Source organism: Macaca thibetana, chromosome 5, assembly GCF_024542745.1.
Source record: "Macaca thibetana thibetana isolate TM-01 chromosome 5, ASM2454274v1, whole genome shotgun sequence".
Classification (NCBI taxonomy): domain Eukaryota; kingdom Metazoa; phylum Chordata; class Mammalia; order Primates; family Cercopithecidae; genus Macaca; species Macaca thibetana.
This window is the reverse complement of record NC_065582.1, coordinates 145065438-145086441: the sequence shown is the minus strand read 5'-3', so window position 1 is coordinate 145086441 and position 21004 is coordinate 145065438. Positions and strand designations below refer to the sequence as shown.

At 40.3% G+C, this 21004-nt stretch overlaps 1 protein-coding gene across 22 annotated transcripts in view; it reads left to right on the top strand.

Moving 5' to 3' along the window:
- Positions 1 to 21004, top strand: part of LIMCH1 (LIM and calponin homology domains 1) — a 344225-nt gene that overhangs the window by 283171 nt on the left and 40050 nt on the right. For 16 of the 22 annotated variants that reach the window (XM_050791190.1, XM_050791189.1, XM_050791193.1 and 13 more), the window contains 5 exons: positions 87 to 122; positions 5687 to 5813; positions 7306 to 7463; positions 7672 to 8080; positions 11631 to 11846. In XM_050791190.1, the coding sequence (XP_050647147.1) occupies positions 87 to 122; positions 5687 to 5813; positions 7306 to 7463; positions 7672 to 8080; positions 11631 to 11846 (946 nt within the window). The remainder of the gene's footprint in view (positions 1 to 86; positions 123 to 5686; positions 5814 to 7305; positions 7464 to 7671; positions 8081 to 11630; positions 11847 to 21004) is intronic. The other 6 variants (XM_050791205.1, XM_050791200.1, XM_050791201.1 and 3 more) reach the window with 1 other exon arrangement.

Genomic DNA, 21004 nt, shown 5'->3' with positions numbered 1-21004 from the left:
TTTCACCAGCAGTTTTTATTTCCAGCTTGCTTACAGCATTCACTTTCAACTCCGCCAGTCCTCTAATTTTGTATTTGATCTTATAGATACGGTCCGAGAACTCCTGTGTCTGATGACGCAGAGTAAGTTGCCTTGTATTTGTAGGATTACATTAATTACTAGCCTAAACTGCATGCTTCCAGTACTTACTACTAATTGAAATGCAACTGATGCAAGTGAACTGAATAGTTAGCTGACTTGTGCAACAAAGCACTTGAAGTTGGAATGCAGAGCATACATTCTGTGCAGGAAAGATGAATGAAAAAGCAACTTAAGCATGATTCTAATATGAAGCTGCTGCTTGAAACTTAACATTTGCTTTTCATAGACTGGGCATGTTAAAGTTGTTGTTCTTGTTATGGTTTGAACATTGGTACCCCTTCTGAACCATAGAATTATTTAAAGGGTATTCTGAGTTTTGCACTTAATTCTTGATATGTTGGGGCTTAGAGTTAACAACGAAGTAGTCATTCCAATAGTCTCGTTTTTTAACTAAGAAAATAAATCCCAAACCACTAATTATAGATTCAGAAGCCCAAGTTCCTCCCAGGTTGGAGTCATATAAACTGTGGGATGCTTGAAACCAAAACATCGGAGTTTTGCTCAAGTTCCGTGGCTTAGCAAGGGGCCAAAGATCTAAGACATGGCTGGCCCTTCCCCTCCCTGCTGCTTGGTTTTCACTCAACCAAGCAGAGGTTCATTCCTTATCCCATACTTCACATTCAAATTTGAGAAGAATCCAAACCCTCCCATTTGTGACCACGTTAACTCTGCTTCAGAAATGGATTTCCCATATGCAGATCATTCTGCAACTGATATATAAGGCAAACTTATTTATTTATTTATTTATTTTTTGCAAAATACTAGCCTTCTCAGATTCATGTCATTTGTATATGAAGAAATGTTGATTAGTACCTAAATCCAGCATCAGTAGTCTGCTGATCCTGACATTGAGAAGCATTTTGTGGCCTCATGGGAGCCTGGGACACCCAGAATGCAATCACCAGCCCTCCTTTGCCTGTCCTTTCCTGAGCCTCAGTTTCAAGTCACACAATGAGGAATTTGAATAGAATTTGCATGTAGAACACGCAAACATCATTTCCACCAATGACAATGAGATTAGGCAAAACATTAAGTGTCTTCAGATTGTGCTATTTCCATGTTTGTGTTCAAGATGTCTACTTAGTTTGGACTCCAAGCCCTAAGTGGTCAAACTCCAGGGCCAAGTTTCCCATGTGTGATCTGACATAAAGAACACTTATGCCTCAAAAACAAATTCAGCCTGAGCTTGACTGACTGCACAGAGTTAAGTAGTCTGTAAAATTGAGCCCTGGTTATTACTTTTCAAACCTGCAATGGCAATATTTAACATTCACTGAAAGGAGGATTTTATAAGATCGATAGGCAAAACACTACTTCGGTTTGGTGAGCAAAAACATTTTGATAGAATGGATTTCTTCTTCATCAATGCAAGGCTACTATACAATTTGCTTAAAATAGACCCCTAGGAAACCCTAAAAGGTGAAAGAAAGGAAGGGAAATTAAAGAGTTTCTGAATTTTGCCTGCACCTGAACACAAAACTTCACCCACAGGAAAAGTTAATGATTTCTTAAAAGGAGTGGGGACAGGGACTCCCTTTTTGCCTTCTCTTAAGTTTACAAAATGCAGCCCCAGGGACCAAGAAGAGTAAAAGGAGCTTCTTTTCTAGAGCTCTTATCTAGGGATATCCAAAGTGCTGGGTTTCCTGCTTAGAGCAGATACAATTTACATGAAACCATGTGGGGAACAAAATGAAAAGTTGATATCAGGAATTTATTCTTAAAATAGAAACTTATACTATTTTTAGTTTATTCCCTTAATATCTCCTTTTTCCAAAATCTTTAAAGGCATTTTTTTGGCACAGGCTATGTTTATTAATAATTGACGCATTCTTAAAATAGAGCCCAATCAGAAAAAAAGATGAGCCCTTTAAAGAGAATATAGGTCAGGGGCAGACCTACCGCACAGGCAAACGGAGAAATTTCCACCTCCTGGCCAGCCAAGAATGTTTCCATAGATTTAATTTCACCTTCTTGCCCTTTTCCTCACTTGCACACTCTTTCCCTCCCAATACCCGGCCCACCAAAGGAGTCGGTACTTTGTGAGAGCCATAGGCCATTTTATTCTGAATTCCTTTACTGTAGACTTGGCCCAGAAACAATTTCCAGGCGCTTGGGGTAATTCCATCCTGGCCCTCAAAAATGCCAACCCACCACCAAGGGAGACTCCTGGACTCTGCAGCCAGGAGCCCTCATGCCAACAGCCCAAGGGCATAGACATAAGGTACTGGGGAGCACAGTATTAGTCCAAGTCACATTAATATTCTGGAAGCTGGCCGTCTCCAGGATCCCATACCTGTCAACCCCCATCCCCAGACACACACCTCTTCATTTGGGAGGCCAAGTCTAACCTGAAATAGGGAACATGTTCTGAATGACAACTCAGCCCATTTTCTTTTTAGTATTATCAATTCTCAACTTCTTAATTTTTTTAGAAAATGGCATAAATATATCACTCAGGTTTGTTCCTTGTTTTTTGGCCAGTTTGCTGATATTTCTTTAAAACAAAAAAAAACTTGAGAAAAAAATAATACAGGTTGAGCCTGCCTTATAGAAAATGCTTGGAGTGAGAAGTGTTTCAGATTTTGAACTTTTTTAGATTTTGGAATATTTGCATATACATAGTGAAATATCTTGAGGATGGAGCCCAAGTCTAAACATGAAATTCATTTATGTTCCATATATACCTTATACGGATAGCCTGGAGGTGATTTTATACAATAGTTTGACTAATTTTGTGCGTGAAACAAAGTTTTGACTGCATCCCATCACACAAGGTCGGGGTGGAATTCTCCATTTGTGGGGTCATGTCAGCACTCAAAAAGTTTTGGAGTTTGGAGCATTTCAGATTTCAGATTTTTGGATTAGAGATGTTCAACCTGTACTTCCCGGTACATGAAAGGGCAAACAAGAGTTTCTCCTTTTATTTAACTAACTGGCTTCTGGCCACATTTGGGCTGAGCTAGTTAGAGCTTCACAGTGGGAGTGGAGATGGGAACGCAGGACAGACAAAGGTAATTCTTAAGGCCTGCTCTCATTTTCTCCAGGCCCACTGGGTGAGATAATCAAATCCCAGATCCTGGAGAAGGCTGCCATTTTCTTCTTGGGGTCCCAGAAGAAAACCTGGATCTGTGGCCACCCATTGTGGCCTAAACTGAAATTCTGACCTGCAGATATTACAGATGGCAGAGCTGAATGAAGGAACCTCTTTCCTCTCCCATAATCTACAAACTACTTAGTGGGATGATAAGAGGGTCCCAATTCAGAGAGGTTTAAGTCTTCTAAGATCTTAGCAAAGATTTTAAATCACTTAAAAGATGAACTGACTAGATTGAATATTTTAAAAGTAAGATTTTTTTTTTTTTAACTGTGAGAGGAAGAATGGGATGAATTTTTGTGTCTTTCTGGAAGGCCTGCTTCAGTGAATTTTGATCCATGAAGTTTAAAAGCATGGGTTAGACTTTTCTACCTAATCCTGCAAATTTCTTAATCTTTCTTAGATAACTAATCAATAGTCTAAAATAGATGAAAAATCACAGCCCTTCTCCTCTATCGAGGACTACAGTTTCTTTTTTTCTTTTCTTTTCTTATTTATTTATTTATTTATTGAGATGGAGTCTCACTCTGTCACCCAGGCTGGAATGCAGTGGTGCAATCTCAGCTCATTGCAACTTCTGCCTCCCAGGTTCAAGCCATCCTCCTGCCTCAGTCTCCCTAGTAGCTGGGACTATAGGCATGTGCCAGCACACCTGGTTTATTATTATTATTATTATTATTATTATTATTGTTGTTGTTGTTGTTGTATTTTTAGTAGAGAAGGGATTTCACCAAGTTGACCAGGCTGGTCTTGAACTCCTGACCTCAAGTGATCTGCCCACCTTGGCCTCCCAAAGTGCTGGGATTACAGGCGTGAGCCACCACGCCTGGCTCAGTTTATTTTTTCTAGAAGGCACAGCTGCTGAAATCAACATTCTCCACTGAATACATGGAGGCAACATTATGCAGTGGCTTGTCATATCCATGCTAATAGGAACCTCAGCTAAGAGTCCTTCTATGCAGCCAGATTATTAGAATACTCTTGGGGAAGACAGGTTGCAAGTACAGTTTTCAGTTTAGTTTTCTTAGGTCAGACTTGAATTGTCCAACATCTGGAGAGCGGAGAGAGGCACTCACACATTTGTACAGATTCCTTTTGAGTGGATTGAAGGGAAGGTGGGCAGCCATTGCTTTGGGGGTCATTTTCCAGACAGCTGCCTGCTAGGGAGCCCTTTGCATTCAGCGATGCTGCTGCTGTTCATTGTCTGGCCATGGGAGTAACAATTTTGGACATCACTGATGATGTCTGGAATTCTTTGGTGTCTAAGTGCATGGTAGTTTTTTTTTCTTTGTGTTAGGCTGGTTTCAGAAATGGACTATCACCATTTTTTGTTGCTAGCACTTAACAGTGAGCTTTAAGAGCCCTCTCTGTCTTGAATTTTGGGCTCCATAACCCACTTGTCCCAAAGTGAGTCATTTCTTTGAAAGAAAAATAAAAGGAGGAGGATTTTGCTTTGGTTTCTATTTCTGTTTTCATCTTGCTGCTTCAGCTTTTGCTGTAACAAAGGTTTATGTAAGCATCACAAAAAAAGGCCCTAGGTCTTGCGCAATGTTTGATAAGCTCCTATAGAATATATAAATTATATGTGCACTCTAAGAGTTTTTTAAAGATTGTTTTCCCTTTCATTTTTCTTTTAAAATAGTATATTCAGAGGTATCCTGACAAAAATTAAATGACTGTGCATATTAGAATACAAAATATATACCTAATTTATGTATTTTACTCCTTACTCTTGTTATAAAATGCCTTATTTTCTTGATTCCAAGATGCCATCAACTGCACTATCAATTACAGCAGTTTTACAAGAAATAACAAGACATGATTACAACGAACATATACATCAGCAATCCATAGTTGTCAGATGCATCTAAAATTCAATAAAATAAAATAAGAAAAAGTGGGTGTCTTAAACTTAAGGCCAAATGATATTTTTTTGGAAATGGAGAAATTGCCTCCATTCACGTAGGAAGCCTTTAAGCCAGCTTTCTACACAAAGCAGCATTTACCGTAATACAGTTTTACTTCATGGAACACCGCCCTCTTTCCCCACAAGTTCTCCCCAGGTTATACCTTTTAATTATCTTAATTTTATTTTTTAAATGCATTTCCAAATGAGAGGAGCCTGGGGCTTCAAATACCATTTTTCTAGTTCTTCTTTAAACCTATTTTGGCACCTACATATAAAATTATATTGACCCGATTCACTGGCATCACTGAAGACAAAGATGGTCACATTTTTGGCGTTTGCGGCAAAAAGAGGCGTTGGGGTGCCAGCACGCCCACCGCCCGCCCAGGGCCAGAACACGCCGCCCATCACGCGCTGTGCGCAGCCAGGGAAGGGGGCAGTTTTCCAAGCCCGGTAGCGCCCCCACGCGGCAGGACGCCCAGGCGCGCGGAGACGCGACGGGCGCTGATCGCGGTCCCTCTTGTGTTCGCTCTCTCCGCACTCAGGAGCACGAGCATGTTTGACATGCGGTGTGAGGAGGAGGCCACGGTGCAGCCGCACAGCAGGGCCCGCCAGGAGCAGCTGCAGCTGATAAATAACCAGCTGAGGGAAGAGGACGACAAATGGCAAGATGTGAGTTCCGGCCAAGGCGCGCGGGCAGCGGGGAGGCTTCTGGTAGCAGAAAATCCAGCCGGGTGGGTAGAAATGGACCTGAAAGCCATGCGAGGGAAGGGAGCCCTTAGAGGGTTTCAAAAGGTAACACGGTAAACGTGGGACTCAACGGAAGGTGAGTAGCAGCGTGAAGGTATGGAGTGATAGCCCAGACATGTAATCAGCAAACACCCTGGCCAGAAGCTTGGCCACAAAGGTGGGGAGGGGAGGCAGGAAACTGGAATGGGATGCAGAATTGAGGCTGCACTATCTTCTGAGGTTATATATTTGAAACTGATCATGATTATGATGATAGTAACGATAACAATCACCAACATCAAACATGTACCAGTACCAGGCATTGTTCTAAGTGCTTGCATGCATTCATTTAATCCTCTTAGTAACTCAATGAACTAGCAACTCTTATTGTCCTCGATTCCACAGACGAATCCCAGCACAGCTGTCACTTGCTGGACGTCACACAGCTAGCGAGTGGGGGAGCCAGGATTAGAACCAGGGAAGGAAGGCTAAAGAGGCTGATGAGGGCTTTGAGATTGTGCGCTGAGAGCCAAAGCGGGGAGAGAGGAGGGAGAGTGGATTATTTCGTTTAATTCTCACAAAGCACTCTGGAGGTAGCTATTGCAAACTTGACTACACCTTTAGTTTAAAAAGTTAACTTCTCTAAGGTTGATAAAATATAGTAACAATTATGTCTAAAATATTTTGAGCACTTACTGTGTGCCTGACACCTTACATCTATTTTCACATTTAACCCTACAAGCTTGTAAGAATAGGTACTATTATCATCCTCATTTTAGAGAGGAGGAAATGGAGGCACAGGGGGACTAAGAAACAAGCCTGAGATTCCACAGCATGGAAAAGATAGAGCTGGGATTATTTCCCACCAGTGCAACCCCATCCATCTGACTCCAGAATCCTCACTCCTCATCATTATGCTATAACTACCTGTAGGATTGTGGTGAGGTTGTTGTAAGGATCAGATAAATTAATACATATAGAATCACCAGATCTAAAGACTCCAAAACTATTTTTTTTCTGCATTGACTACCTTCCGAGTGGAAAATGAATCCCTACTATTCTTTTGTCAGCAAATCTATTCACAATGCAGAAGTTATAAATAGGAAGGAGTGAAGTTTCTTAGTTACCTTGTGAGGCAATTCTCTGAAATTTGGCAACTGACATGAAATGTGATTGCATATTTCACACTGCCATATTTAAATAAATGTGCTGTCCTGCTATGGATACTGTAGATAATATCTGGATGTTTCTGCCTTTGAGGCATTCCGGTTCCAGACTTACATTGGATTGTGTGACAATGCACACAGTGTTATAGTGCCTGGGCCCGTAGTCAGTTCTCTAAAGAGTAGAAATGGAGATGACTAAACTCTGAAGAATACAAATGGAATTATGCGCAAGTCTGAAGAAGAATATTATATCTCTCTTTCCCTTCCAGGACCTGGCTCGTTGGAAGAGTCGTAGAAGAAGTGTTTCTCAGGACTTAATCAAGAAAGAGGAAGAAAGGAAAAAAATGGAGAAGTTACTGGCTGGAGAAGATGGGACAAGTGAACGAAGGAAGAGCATCAAAACCTACAGAGAAATTGTTCAAGAAAAGTGAGTTCTTTCTGTTGTCATTTTTAATGTACAATATTATCTAGGTTTTTTTTTTTCTAAAAATTGTTGGCTGTCATAAAGGTTCTGATAGTAACATTTTTATATTCCCTGTACTATCTCTTCAGTGCCACCCTGGTTTCTACCAAGGTCCTCTTTGCAATTTTCATTAGTTGACTTTGTTATTGCCTCTCCCTTCTACGTCCTTTAGAGAGCGGAGAGAGAGAGAGTTGCATGAAGCATATAAGAACGCTCGGTCCCAGGAGGAGGCAGAGGGGATCCTTCAACAGTACATTGAGAGGTTCACCATCAGTGAGGCTGTTCTTGAACGCTTGGAGATGCCAAAAATTCTGGAAAGAAGCCATTCAACAGAGCCAAATTTATCCTCCTTCCTGAACGACCCCAACCCCATGAAATACCTGCGGCAACAGTCACTGCCTCCGCCCAAATTCACTGCCACTGTTGAAACCACCATTACTCGTGCCAGTGTTCTGGATACCAGCATGTCAGCAGGCAGTGGGTCTCCAAGCAAAACTGTCACTCCCAAAGCAGTGCCTATGCTGACACCCAAGCCTTACTCCCAGCCCAAAAATTCTCAAGAAATTCTGAAGACCTTTAAGGTAGGACAAGTTCCTTAAGAATAGAACCAAAGTTGAACTCCAGGGAGTCAATGGAGAGAAGCATCGTGACTCAAGAAAATGTCATTCTTTTTACCATACAGAAGCAAAATGTGTTGACATTTACAGCTGTGAAAGCTATAGGTCTCTGGAGATTTGGTTTATAAATGCTTAAGGGACAGTCGTTTCCCTCAATTGCTGTTGTTAATACAGATGGACTCCTAAATAAGATTGATAGTGGAGTCGTCTCCATGAGCAAGGTCTATTTTCTAGTTTGATATAATGGCATGATTTCTCTGTACTAGTGGTAAAAACGCTAATTTAGTAATACCCTAGTATTTCTAGGTATCGGGAGTTATGGCAGACTCCTCAAAACAGCATTTTATTTGCTTTTGGTTCAAATAGAAGTATATGCAGCTACCTCTGTTTTAGGAAGAAATTAGCATTCAGCATCCATTTGACATTGCAGCATCCAAAAAGATGCTGCAATTGATACAAATACAAGGAACACATGGGAACATGGGACATACTTGTTCCAAACCTCAGATGAGACAGGTTTTTTAAACAAGTGGAAAGAAACTGGGTTGTTTTGCTAATGAGTGTGTAAAATAGTGTTCCAGACTGAAGAACTTGTGGAAACCAAGCATCTTTTCACTTCCTCAAATTCAAGTACTTTCCCTTATGTTAGGAGGTAGCACTCATCCTTTGTCTTACATTCTTTTGACTTATAAAGAAAAATCAGTTCCCCTTGTCCTTGTGCTCAATGAGTTTGTAACAAACAGAGGTGGACTGCGTCACTCTGAGATGTGACCATTACGTAGAAAAGTTTTTGTAACTGATTGAGCAATGCGATGCCATGTAGCTTCCTTGCTGTATTTCAAAGGAAACAAAACTACACTTTCTGACTTTTGCTAAAATAACTCTGAATGTATCTCAAAAATCTCTCTTAGGCTTTGATAAAACAAAAGAAAAATGTCCAGACTGTCTCATCTGGATCACATTGAGTTGTTTGTCCCCTTATAAGGACAGGGGCCACGTCTCTGTCATTCATGGCTTCATCCTGAGAGCCTGGCACAGTTGCCCAGGACAGAGTAAGCACTCAGCAAGTTTTCCTTAAATAAGTAAGTGAATTTTTCCTGAGAAGATGAGCTACTAATCATACGGACTCACACACACACAGATACACACATGCCCATGTGTGCTTAATGGTCCACCTAAGTGTTTCAGAAGCTTTCCTTTACCTAGGGCCTATGATAATGAATGGCTATGGTATTTCCTGAAGGAAGATTCTATGTTGAGGTGGCCCAGAATAGGATAGGGAATACATTTATTTAACTGGATTTCCAAGACATCTGATCATACAGTCTAGGTATCCACTTTCCCTCCTTTATGTAAATAGTGCAAAATGATTGTTTAAACAGAAGAATTAGCATAGATGATTTTATGGCAGAACTTCAGCTCTGAGAAAACTCTGTTCTTCGCCACTGCGGCAAAGTGGAGCAAAGTGGTATGGCGGCCTCAGAAAGCACTTCCATGGAGGGGGTTATTAGAGAATTTGAGCAGAGGCCCTCTTAGAGCTGGAGATTACTCCGCACCACTCACTGGTGGGGTCCCCTGCCTCATCATAGGCCTCACTGGCTAGTATTTCTATTGATGGCCTACAGTTCCATTACTGAGTGCATGGACAGCAACTTTGGTCAAAGGTAACATGCAAATCAGACTGTTGTTACAAGCTAATAATGCCAGGACAGAAGCTAAGGGGTAGGCGTGTGTGTGTGCGTGTGTGTGTGTGTCTCTTGGAGGGCAGGGCAGGGAATACAGGCTCCGTTGTTTTTCCCATACAACAGAATTAAGGATAAAGGAACATCAGAGAAATAGTTTAAGGCATTGTTTTTCAAACTGAGAGTTACCACTTGTTGCTAGGTTATAAAATCAATTTAGTGGTTTGAAGCCAACATAAAAAAAATGAACTGGAATAGAACACAATAAAAAAACAGTGTGTGTCACACAATGAAGGCAAAATTGCTTGGGGAAACTTCTGTTTCAGTTATATTTATGTGTGTGTGCTGAGTTGTGATTTAAATTCCTTTTTATGGGTAACAAATAATAGAATAAGAAGACCAGTGGCTTAAGGTAAATAAACTATAACTAATATCCAGCCTTCCATTATTTCTTCTAAAAGATTTTAAAAGGCCTAATGAGGCTGGAACTATAACTAATACCCAGCCTTCCATTACTTCTTTTAAAAGATTTTAAAAGGCCTAATGAGGCTGGGCAAGGTGGCTCACAAAGTAATGCCAGCACTTTGGGAGACCGAGACAGGCAGATCACTTGAGACCAGGAGTTCGAGACCAGTCTGGCCAACATGATGAAACCCTGTCTCTACTAAAAATACAAAAATTAACCAGGCATATTGGCACACGCCTATAATCCCATCTACTTGGGAGGTTGAGGCACGAGAATTGCTTGAACCAGAAAGGCAGAGGCTGCAGTGAGCTGAGATTGCACCACTCCACTCCACCCTGGGCGACAGAGTGAGACTCCGTCTCAAAAATAAATAAATAAATAAATAAATAAATAAATAGGAGGCCTAATGATAATAATGGCTAATAGTTAAGACTTAAAATGTGTCAGGTACTATTCTAAATTCTGTACATATGGTAATCCATAAAATCTCCATAACAGCACTATGAGGAAGATACTGTTGCTTTAAATTTTGCTTCTGAGCACAGAGAATAGGAAACCTGTTGAAGATTCCATGCTTGTTAAATGGTAGAGCCAGGTTTCAATCAGGTCACCTAACTGCAGGGCTCCCTCTCAAAACCACTCTACTTTCTGCCTCAAATTTCAAGACCGAGATTTCCAGATGCCTTTCAGTAAGCCAGGCTAACTACCCTCTCTGGTTTCCCTTTCTTGCTCCAACTGCCTCCCCTAGATGTGAGTGCAAAACAAAAATATTTTAATGTGCATGGTCTTTTTCTTTTAAAAAAATGGAGGTTATAAAAGTAACTAGAAATAGAGATTCATTGTAACAGAGCATAGTCTCAGGTCCCTTACCCTCTGCCTTAGCCTCAAAAAAAGTATCTGTTGCCCCTGCTACCACCATGGGATAAGCTGTAAAAATATTCCTCATCTGTGGTAAGTTCTGCCTCATTTGTATGCTAGCCAGAAAAACAGTCAAAATTGTGGAATAGCAATCAGAACTGAACTGAAACAGTATTGGAACCCCAATATGCGGCATGTGTTTGTACTTAAGATTCTTTGGTTTTCTGTACTCTAAAATAAAAACAGACCATAAATGAGGTGAACATGAAATGGAATCTAAAGTGAAGTGGCCCAAGCAGGCAAACTACCTTTTAAGGAGGCCCTTAAAGATAGCGTTTATAGAAGCCCTAACTTGTAGATCCCATCAGAACATTTAAGAGACCTCTTTCTTGATTGGACTGTGGTTTTTAAATGATCATCTTTTGAGGTAATTCTGAACGTGTCGTTTTGTTACAGTCTTTGATTGGGGTATATATAGCATGTTTTTTGTTCATTCTGGTTTTTATAGGTAGATGGGAAAGTCAGCGTGAATGGAGAGACGGTTCATAGAGAGGAGGAGAAGGAAAGAGAGTGTCCCACGGTGGCACCTGCCCACTCCTTAACCAAATCCCAGATGTTTGAAGGTGTGGCCAGAGTGCACGGGTCTCCCCTGGAGCTGAAACAAGACAACACTAGCATTGAAATCAACATAAAGAAGCCAAACTCTGTTCCCCAAGAGCTCACAGTAAGAACCGAACATTTCCCCGCCTCCCTTTGGGATAATTCCATGGTGAAAGAATCTGTTTTTAAAAATAAGTAGGTCATGATAATGACCATTTCTTTCTATGTTGGCGTATTAGTTTGCTAGGGCTGCTGTAAGTATCACAAACTCAGTCGCTTAAATGACAGAAATTGTTTCACAGGCCTGGTGGCTAGAAGTCCAAAACCAAGGTGTTGGCAGAGTTGGCTCCCTCCACTGGTCATGAGGGAGCATCTGTTCCGGGTCTCTCTCCTAGCCTCTGGTTCCTGGGCTTATGGATGTGTCATCCACCTCTCTGCCTTCATCTTCAGTGGCGTTCTCCCTATGGATGTGTCTGTATTCTGATTTCCCCTTTTTATTTTATTTTATTTTATTTTTTGAGATGGAGTTTTGTTCTTTTTGCCCAGGCTGGAGTGTAATGGCTCAATCTTAGCTCACTGCAACCTCTGCCTCTGGGGTTCAAGCAATTCTCCTACCTCAGCCTCTCGAGTAGCTGGGACTACAGGCATGCACAACTGCACCCAGCTAATTTTGTATTTTTCATAGAGACAGTTTTCACCATGTTGGTCTTGAACTCCTGACCTCAAGTGATCCACCCACCTCAGCCTCCCAAAAGTGCTGGGATTACAGGCGTGAGCTACCGTACCCGGCCTGATTTCCCCTTTTTAAAAGAACACCAGTCATACTGAGTAGGTCCACCCTCCTCCAGTGTGACCTCATCTTAACTAATCACATCTGCAGCAGCCCTATTTCCAAAGGTCACATTCTGAGTATTTAAAGGGTTAGGACTTCAGTAATATGAATTTTGGGAGACACAATTCCACCTGTATCATTGGGGTATAATGGAAGGTATTACAATTTATGAGCCAGAAATTACCTTTTCTTGTCTCACTATTGGTGTCCAGTGTTATAGAAGAATAAGTAAATCTTTAAGATACCTTTTTTTTTCCTGTTTATTTAGGACCTCATTAGACTTGTTAGTGCCATTTGAAAATAACTGGTGCTATCAGAATCTGGCTTTCCATCCCCAGCAATATATATAAAAGGGCCTTTTTCTTATTAAAGAAACAAAAATTCATTTAAAAGCTGAAAGTAATGTAGAGCATGAGAGTACTATTGAATGGCAAAGCTAAAAAAATATATGCTAATACAGGTATGGCAGAAAAGTGAACTCACTATGGTATTTGTTGCTTTGGAGTAGAAGACATCATTGGGAAAATTACACTTTCTTCCATCTCTCACCAGAAAGACTCACGCTGGTTTTACTAATCTAACCAAAACTGTCACTACACAGATGCAGCCCTGCTTTTGAGGTGGGGGCTGGACTCTGTTCAACCTCATTTGTCCTCACCAGAGGCTGAGTTTCTGCTGTTCTAATTTATAGCATTTGGGTTTGTATTATAGTTAAAAGAAGGAAAAAACTGTCAAGATATTTTCCCCCAGGACCTAGAAAGGTTTGGTGTGAAAGGAAACGTCTTCCAGCACCAAGGGAGCTGAGCGTTGTGTGACCCAGCTAGCTAAAACCCACCCAGAAGGCTGGATATCATTATTTTTTTTCCTCTATGATTAGTCTTTTGAAGACTAAAATTATGTTTTTCAGAGGAGTTGAGAAGATATAATTTTTCCCCGCAGTACCCAAGTGCTCTATGAAAGAGATTCACATGGGAATAGACCAAAATCATTTTCTCACCATGGTAACGTGTTTCCTAGTCTCTAGGAGCAAAGTTTTGTGATCCAGGCCAATGCATTCTCTCCTGAACTTGGACTTCCTGGACTTCCATTTTACTTTTCATTTGCATACGTCTTACCTCTGCTAGAGATTTCTTGCAGATGATCAGGAGACAGAATATTGAGTTCTGCTAGCAGTATGAGAACTTAACTGATACAGTAAACATTAACTTATGCTGTTAAAATTAGACTAGAAGCCCCCCAAATTAGACATAGGGGTGGCATTGCTTTTCAGGGCAGTTAATAATTCTGCTCTTATTTCTCTTTTGCCATGTTTCATGATGAGCATTTTCTAAATTCCCTTCATAAAAAAGATTTCACATTGATTACATATCCCCCAAAGTATCTTGTTTTAAGAGAAGCAAAATTACACGATCTGAAAGAAACCATGCTATTTCAAAAGTTTATGCATGATCACATGGAGAAAGGTGGCCTTCAGGACTTTCTTCCTAGAAACGAGCCGGATCCTGGTCGCCTAAGGATGCAGGTCTAAACTCAGAAAAGCCTGGGAGTATTTCCCTTTTGTGTATTTCTTCCTTGGAGAAATTGCCTAGTTCAGAGTAATTTCTAGTTCAGTGAACCCTAATGTTTCTGAATAGGTAGTAGTATTTATGGACCCTGTCTATAGTACTTGAGGCTCTTAAATCAACTGTGGCAGGGGGTATTGCATTACTTTCTGTGTGGGAAAATCTCTGTATATATCTCTCAGACTATAAGCTATTAGCTGTACTACATAGGACTGTGGCTTATTACTAAAACACTCATCATACTCACATGCAACTTAGGACACCACAAGTTTTCCATTCAGCGTGAGTTATCCCAAGAGTCATTTTAAAAGAATCACTTCTCCAGTAAACCTACTCCTCATTTTACTTCTTTCTGCATGATTCCAAGCAAAGCATTTCTTGACTTTGGTACAGCCAGTATACTCCTGTTAAAATAAAATTTAAAAAAGGAATTAATTGGTCATGGCAAAATATGGTGACCAACTTAAAACAGGAGGCCTCCCAGAGATTGACACCAGCTTGGACTTCATTTTCTGTTTCTAACTCACTTGCCTGATTCTGTGGGGCTGTCAAAAGATTAGTGTTCTTCTTTTTAAATAGTGTCTTTCTTCCAAAAACTGCATTCCCAACAGATACACTCTCTACAGAGGAGTAGCTTCACCCACCAGTAAAATGTCACAATTCCTTTAGGGTGAGCTAGAACTGTTCAAAGGGCACAGCAGCAGCAGTAGGCAGGAGCATGAATTCAGGAATGGAGGGAGAACAACAGAGAAGGGCGGCCCGAGACCTGCTGGGGGAAGGGATGCGTGCGAAACGTCAGCGTCTGGGCCCCGGATGGGCACTATGGATGATGTCATGTTATCTCTTCAGTTTCCTTCTACCTCATCTTTCTCATTTGAAACTCTTGGGACCATCACTTTCTTACTTTAGAACTAGATCCAAAATTAAGTTAGGAATTTAAAAAAATGTTTTGTCTGTACCTCCTCATGCCAGATAATTCCCAGTCATCTTCAGTCAAATCACCTTTATGATAATAAGATTGTGATAGCAGTTACCTTGCAGATGGGCACCTGTTAACTGGTAAATATGAATTAAGGACCTACTGTATTACCTGTTTTTTGAAATAGAATAAACTTCTAAACTTGCCAGGAAAAAAATGTTCATAAAGCCACTAGAAAAGTATACAGAACAATGTAGAATTAAATCCAGAGGGACTCTGACTTAGGATGGTTCAACTTACGATTTTTCAACCCTATGATGGTGCAAAGGCAATATACGTTAAATAGCAACTGTACTTCAAATTTTGAATTTTGATCTTTTCCTGGGCTAGTAATATGCAGTAGGACACTCTCATGATGCTGGGCATGGTTGTGAGTGAGCCCCAGCTCCCAGTCAGCCACGAGATCACAAGGGTAAACAACCAATACTCTGTAGTACGCTGGATCTCCAGATGATTTTGCCCAACCGTGAATGTAAGAGTTCTGAGCATGTTTAAGGTAGGCTAGGCTAAACTATGATGTTTGGTAAGTTAGGTGTATTCAGTACATCTTTGACTTAACGATATTTTCAATTTACAACAGTTTATCGGAATGTAACCTTATCATAAGTCATGGAACATCTGTACTAGATGGTGGAGTAAGAAAACCAGAGGAATATAAGATTGCAAAGAACAGGCAAGATCCTTGTAGGCTGGGTTTAGTCTGGGAAGGTTTTGTGTGGATGTGGATTTTGAAACTTGACAGTAAGTGTGGGATTTGTATTGAAGTGGAGGAGGGGCTATTCTGCACACCAGGAAGAGCAGGATCAAAGGCATGGACAGTGGTGAGGAGCCCACCAGAGGACCCCAAGAAGGATAAGAGGTGATGAGTGTGCTGTATATTCCAGGCAGAGGGATCAGGTCCTCCTCTGGCCACCCCGTCCCCTCGCCCCCAATTATCCCTGAGATATTTCAGGGGTTTTGTTCATTTCAGCGTCTCTGTTAAAGGACCAGTGGAAACCTCTCACTTTTTTTTTTTTTCATTTTAAAATACTAGCTTCTGTAAGAAAATCCTGTTATAGCACACAAGTAGACTCCTAGAAATAAAGGACTGTAAAATAGTTTAGAAGGTCTTCTAATCTGAGGGCTAATATATCCTGTGTTTAGTGGCCTACAGAAAGATATTTTTATGTATGTCTCCCCCAAAGCTATTCCAGTGTTGTCTTGATTCCCTGTCAGTTACATTTGTATCTGAAGCTCTTCTTTCCTAGTGGCACCAAAATGACCCTTTTCAAAAATACCTAAAATAATTGCACACTAGATCAAAGGTTAGACTCCACCTGAGCAAGTCAAACTGTCTGAGCCTTAATTTATATTTAAAAAGAAGTATAATAATAGCAGAGACATCAGATGGTTATTGTGAGAATTCATGTCTGTAGAGCACTTAGCACACTGTCAGGTGACTCAGAGACCACAGGTGCCACTCAGCTATCTTTAATATTGTCATACAACAAGTGGGAGTAAGGAAGTTGTAATATTTAATACATTTTGCAGAAGCCCATAAAGGCAATCAGTATGAAGTTTTTTGGATTAAAGTAAGATGGTCAAAATTACCATCTTGAACAGATGTGAATTTCATACAAATGAGATTAATTCCTTGTAATCTTCTAACTCAACTTGTTGTTCCAACTGTAATTCTCTAAAAAACATACAGATGTGGACAGCTTTTTCTAAAAGACAGTTGTCCTTGCAGACACTTACATGATTTTTCCTGCAGCTCTTTTTTGTTTTTGTCTTTTCCCCCCTTTTGTAGAGAATGGGGTCTCACTATATTGCCCAAGCAGGTCTCAAGCAATTCTCTGGGGCTCAAGTGATTCTCTCCTCTTCCTCCCTAAGTGCTGGGATTACAGGCATGAGCCACCATGCCCGGCACTTCCTGCAGCTCTTTTTGCCTTTCCTGTTGTTCCCTCCTTTCCAGTTCTGGCCCCCTCCTGCCACCTAAACCCCTAAGACTCCCACCCATCTACACCTGTGTCACTCCCTTCCATGTCTGTTCATCGGATCTCTCTCATCAGCTCATCTCAAATGACGCAGCCCATGTTCTCCCTCCTAGTTGACACCATCCCACCAGGTTCGTGGCAATTTTCCCTCATTGACCAAGGGCCAAACTCACCTATTGGGTATCTAAACTACTTCATCTGCTTTTCTCAAACTAAGTCACAAGGTAGGTCTGTTTTTCCCATTTTGAAAAAGCTCTAAGTCTTCCTCTTGAAAATTCAGTACTTATGTTTTCTGTTCCAGGAAAACAGACAATTGGATCTTTCTTGAAACATTGCATTTTGCAGTGAGAGCAGGGTGAAGGCATTTGAGTAGGTGCTGTTTTTCTTACAGCTGAGACCAACTGCAAATTCCTTTTAGATGGCAAATGTCAATAAACATTTCTTTAGAAACTGGTTTTCTCCATCTAGAAGTAGTTGTAAGATTGCTAGATTTAATGATTTTTAAGTCATTAAAGAGATTTAGATACAGATGCATTTACAGATTTCAAGAAAGCATACATCAGAGAAAATAAAAAATTAACCTGCCCTACCTATCCAGTTACCTGGATCAAAACCTCATTTTTTTTTTAATTTGAAAAGTTTAGTACCAAAAAAAAAAAAAAAAAGTGTAAGACATGGAGAGCCTGATTCTCCGTATAGATTCTCTGTCTTCCAGTGGCAGTAGATATTTGGAGGTATAAAAGTGAAAAGAGAAATCCATGCATAGCATATGTGGCACCTGGCTCTGGCACCGCAGTGCCAGAGCATAAATAGACTGATTTTCCAGGCTTGTGTCCAGATAAGCTATTCAAGACAAGAGCCAGGAAATCACTCAGAGTCACAGAACCGTTGCTCAGGAGAGGACATTGGACATCATTTGTTCCAACCCATAGAGGTTAAATGATCAGTCCGAGCTCACCAGCAACTCCATGCTAGAGACAGGCCCAGCACCCAGGTCCTCAGTCTCAGGAGGGTGCTTGCCCTCCTGCTTCACATTTCTAATACATCTTCCAGTATCGTTCTCTGGGCCAGTCCACCACCAAGATCCTAGTTAAAATGAGCAGCCAGATGCCAGGTAGGCTTTGGGCTAGACCGTGTCTCTCTCAAGCCAGGAAACTGCCGCCTCCCACCTGAGGCCCCAGGGCTGAGTCTGGCACCCGGGCAGTTTGGATCGCGCTCTCAGTTAAGGGGAAGCCAGCTCCTGGCTGAGTCCCATGCAGTCTTTCTGTGCTCTCATTCATTCACATCCAGGGATCTGTTTTTATTTACTTGTTTTCATTCTTGAGAAAGTGTTACCAATTGGAGAAGGGAAGGGCTCTCCTCTGTTGAGCTGTAACCAAAGAAAAATACAGGTCAGAAAACACATTTTTCCAGCAAGGCGGGTTTGTTTGAAGCAAACCTCTGAGTGTATCACTGCCAACTTTGAACTCATTTCCTTTGAAGTAATGATGTGAGTACAAAAGTAATAAGCCTCCAGGATGGAGTATCCAGACATAAGTTAATTAACCTGGCTTTGGGGATTTCCCTTGATTACAGATAGCCTATATACATTGCAGAATACAGAAAACTGGAGAAACCATCAACTACCTATTATTCAGCCACTCTGAAATTAATGCTAAGATTTTTAGAAAATGTATATTCTTGTTTTTCTCAGTGTGTATAAAGTATTTTTAAATGGGTTCCTGATATTCAAATTGCTTGCTTTTTCTCTTACTTTATCTGAATATTTTGCTAGCAGTAGCCAGATTTTGGTGACTAGCATACATTTAAACTAAGCCAGAGTATACATTCCATAAATAATGCATAATATTTATTTACTTAACAAGGATTACGCATCTGGCTCCTAATCCCTCAGAACCTGGACTGAACAGAAATCCCTGAGATGAGCTGATGGCCAGGAGCAGTTGGGTCTCCAGGAGCCAGGAGAAATTCCAGGAGAGTTCTAATCTTTTGCAGAATAAATGAGTGGGAGGTAGAGGAAAGAAAGGGAATGGAAAAAGCAGTTTGAATCACTTCAGCAATAAACAAGACTCTCAGGCGATAGATTGCCTCTCCTGGATCAAAACCGCTAAATACTGGAGGACAGCTTGGAGGGGATATGACTCTAAGCCCAGATGGTGGAGCATTGAGATCACCAGCACAGGCAGGGTTCCCACCTCCCCTGCCTTCTAGCAGTATGACCCTCGGTAAGTTGCTTAACCTCCCGGGCCTCAGTTTCTTTGCTTGTATAAAGGGAATCATATTGGCACCTACCTCCTAAGCTTGCTCTGAGAATTATGTGAGATGATTCTTATGAAAGGCCCAACAGCGCTGACATGTGGCAAGTGAGTAAATATTGATTGCAGTTTCTGCTGTTGCTACTATCAATTTACCATATCAAATGTCAGGATGTAACCTTTAAAGCATTCTTTTAAGGTAAGATAAATTGGGTTATCTGGAGTTTAGTGTTTGAGTGCTGAGCCATACAGAAATGCCTTGAGAAATGTGAGAATTCTTGAAAGTAGAAGTTCTCCGGCACGTATAAGTGGTAAAACGTTGCTGGAATGTGGTGCGCTGGTACAATAAGCCTTAGTAAAGTAGTTAATGCTTGAGCACCCCGTCCCCTTTGCATCACACATCAGGTCTACAGGGCTTCACGAATTGTCTTACTTCATTGATTCTAAGTGGCACACTTTTCACATTTTAACATCTCTAAATCAGGATCTGTCTTATAATCAATAGTGCAGCATATTTAACAGATGGTGTGTTTTCTTTCTTAGTAGTACCTAAAGTAATACAACTTAAAATGGATGGCATTTTAGATTTAATAAAATATGTTCATTTCTTTGTTCATTTTTGGTCTGGTGAGACGTTGGCCCTGTTGTGCAGTTATTTGTTTTGTTTATAGTATTTGGAAACACCAGTGTTCTCAAGAGGCTCATTCATCAATATTTAACTGCAAATTTGTTTCCCGGTCTCAGATGGTTTTCTATAATGTAATCCATTTGTGGGGAAGGGAAAGCTAAAAATCAGTATTTCTGCCAGTATTTTCTATATAGACATCATAAAACAAAAATGCCATCATTTATTAATATTTCTACATGTGTGGGCGAGCATTTTAAATTATAAAACCCAACTTATTCTTTTGCAATGCTAAACTGGTTGATCTTCAAATCCTACTGCCATGTTGGTGGTTCATATAGTAAACAATGTAAACATACACATGTACCATAACCTAAATATAACAAAAGAGACAGTTAACTATTTTCACTCATTTCATTCTCTTGCAGGGATTCAACCCAGACTTACTGATATATGAAAATATTACAAAATCCATTAAATAATACCAAGGTGATGCATATTTCCTGCCTAGGGTTTTAAAAGTGCATTTTAACTTAATATTATGTTCTTCCAGAATTGATACATGACTGTCCATCATTAGAAAATGCCCATCTAATTATGAGGATTTCAAAACTACCCCATCCTCCAAAGAAAAATCACATTTTGCCACTAGATGCTATTGTAAAACCTTTTAGAAACTTGAAAGTTTTGTTGTTTAAAATTTTTTTGTTTTTAAAGAATTCAGTGATGGTTTCCACCAATGCATTAACTTTAAATTTCATTTTGAGAGGCAAAATTGGATTTATGGATGAAATATATATACTTATGAGAGATGAATAAATTCATAGTTCTTGAGAACCCATGGGGATATTTTATGAATTATTTAGTAATGCCTTTTCTGAAATCAACTTTAACCTTTATCTTAAAACCTTTTAAAATGTATGCAATATTTCATACACACTTTAAAATTTAACTTTAGCTTTTTACAAGAAACTTCTACCAAAAAATGCAGTAGTCATTAATTTGCTCTCTTTAATTGTCAAAATATAATCTAGCTAGTATTTAATTTAACAT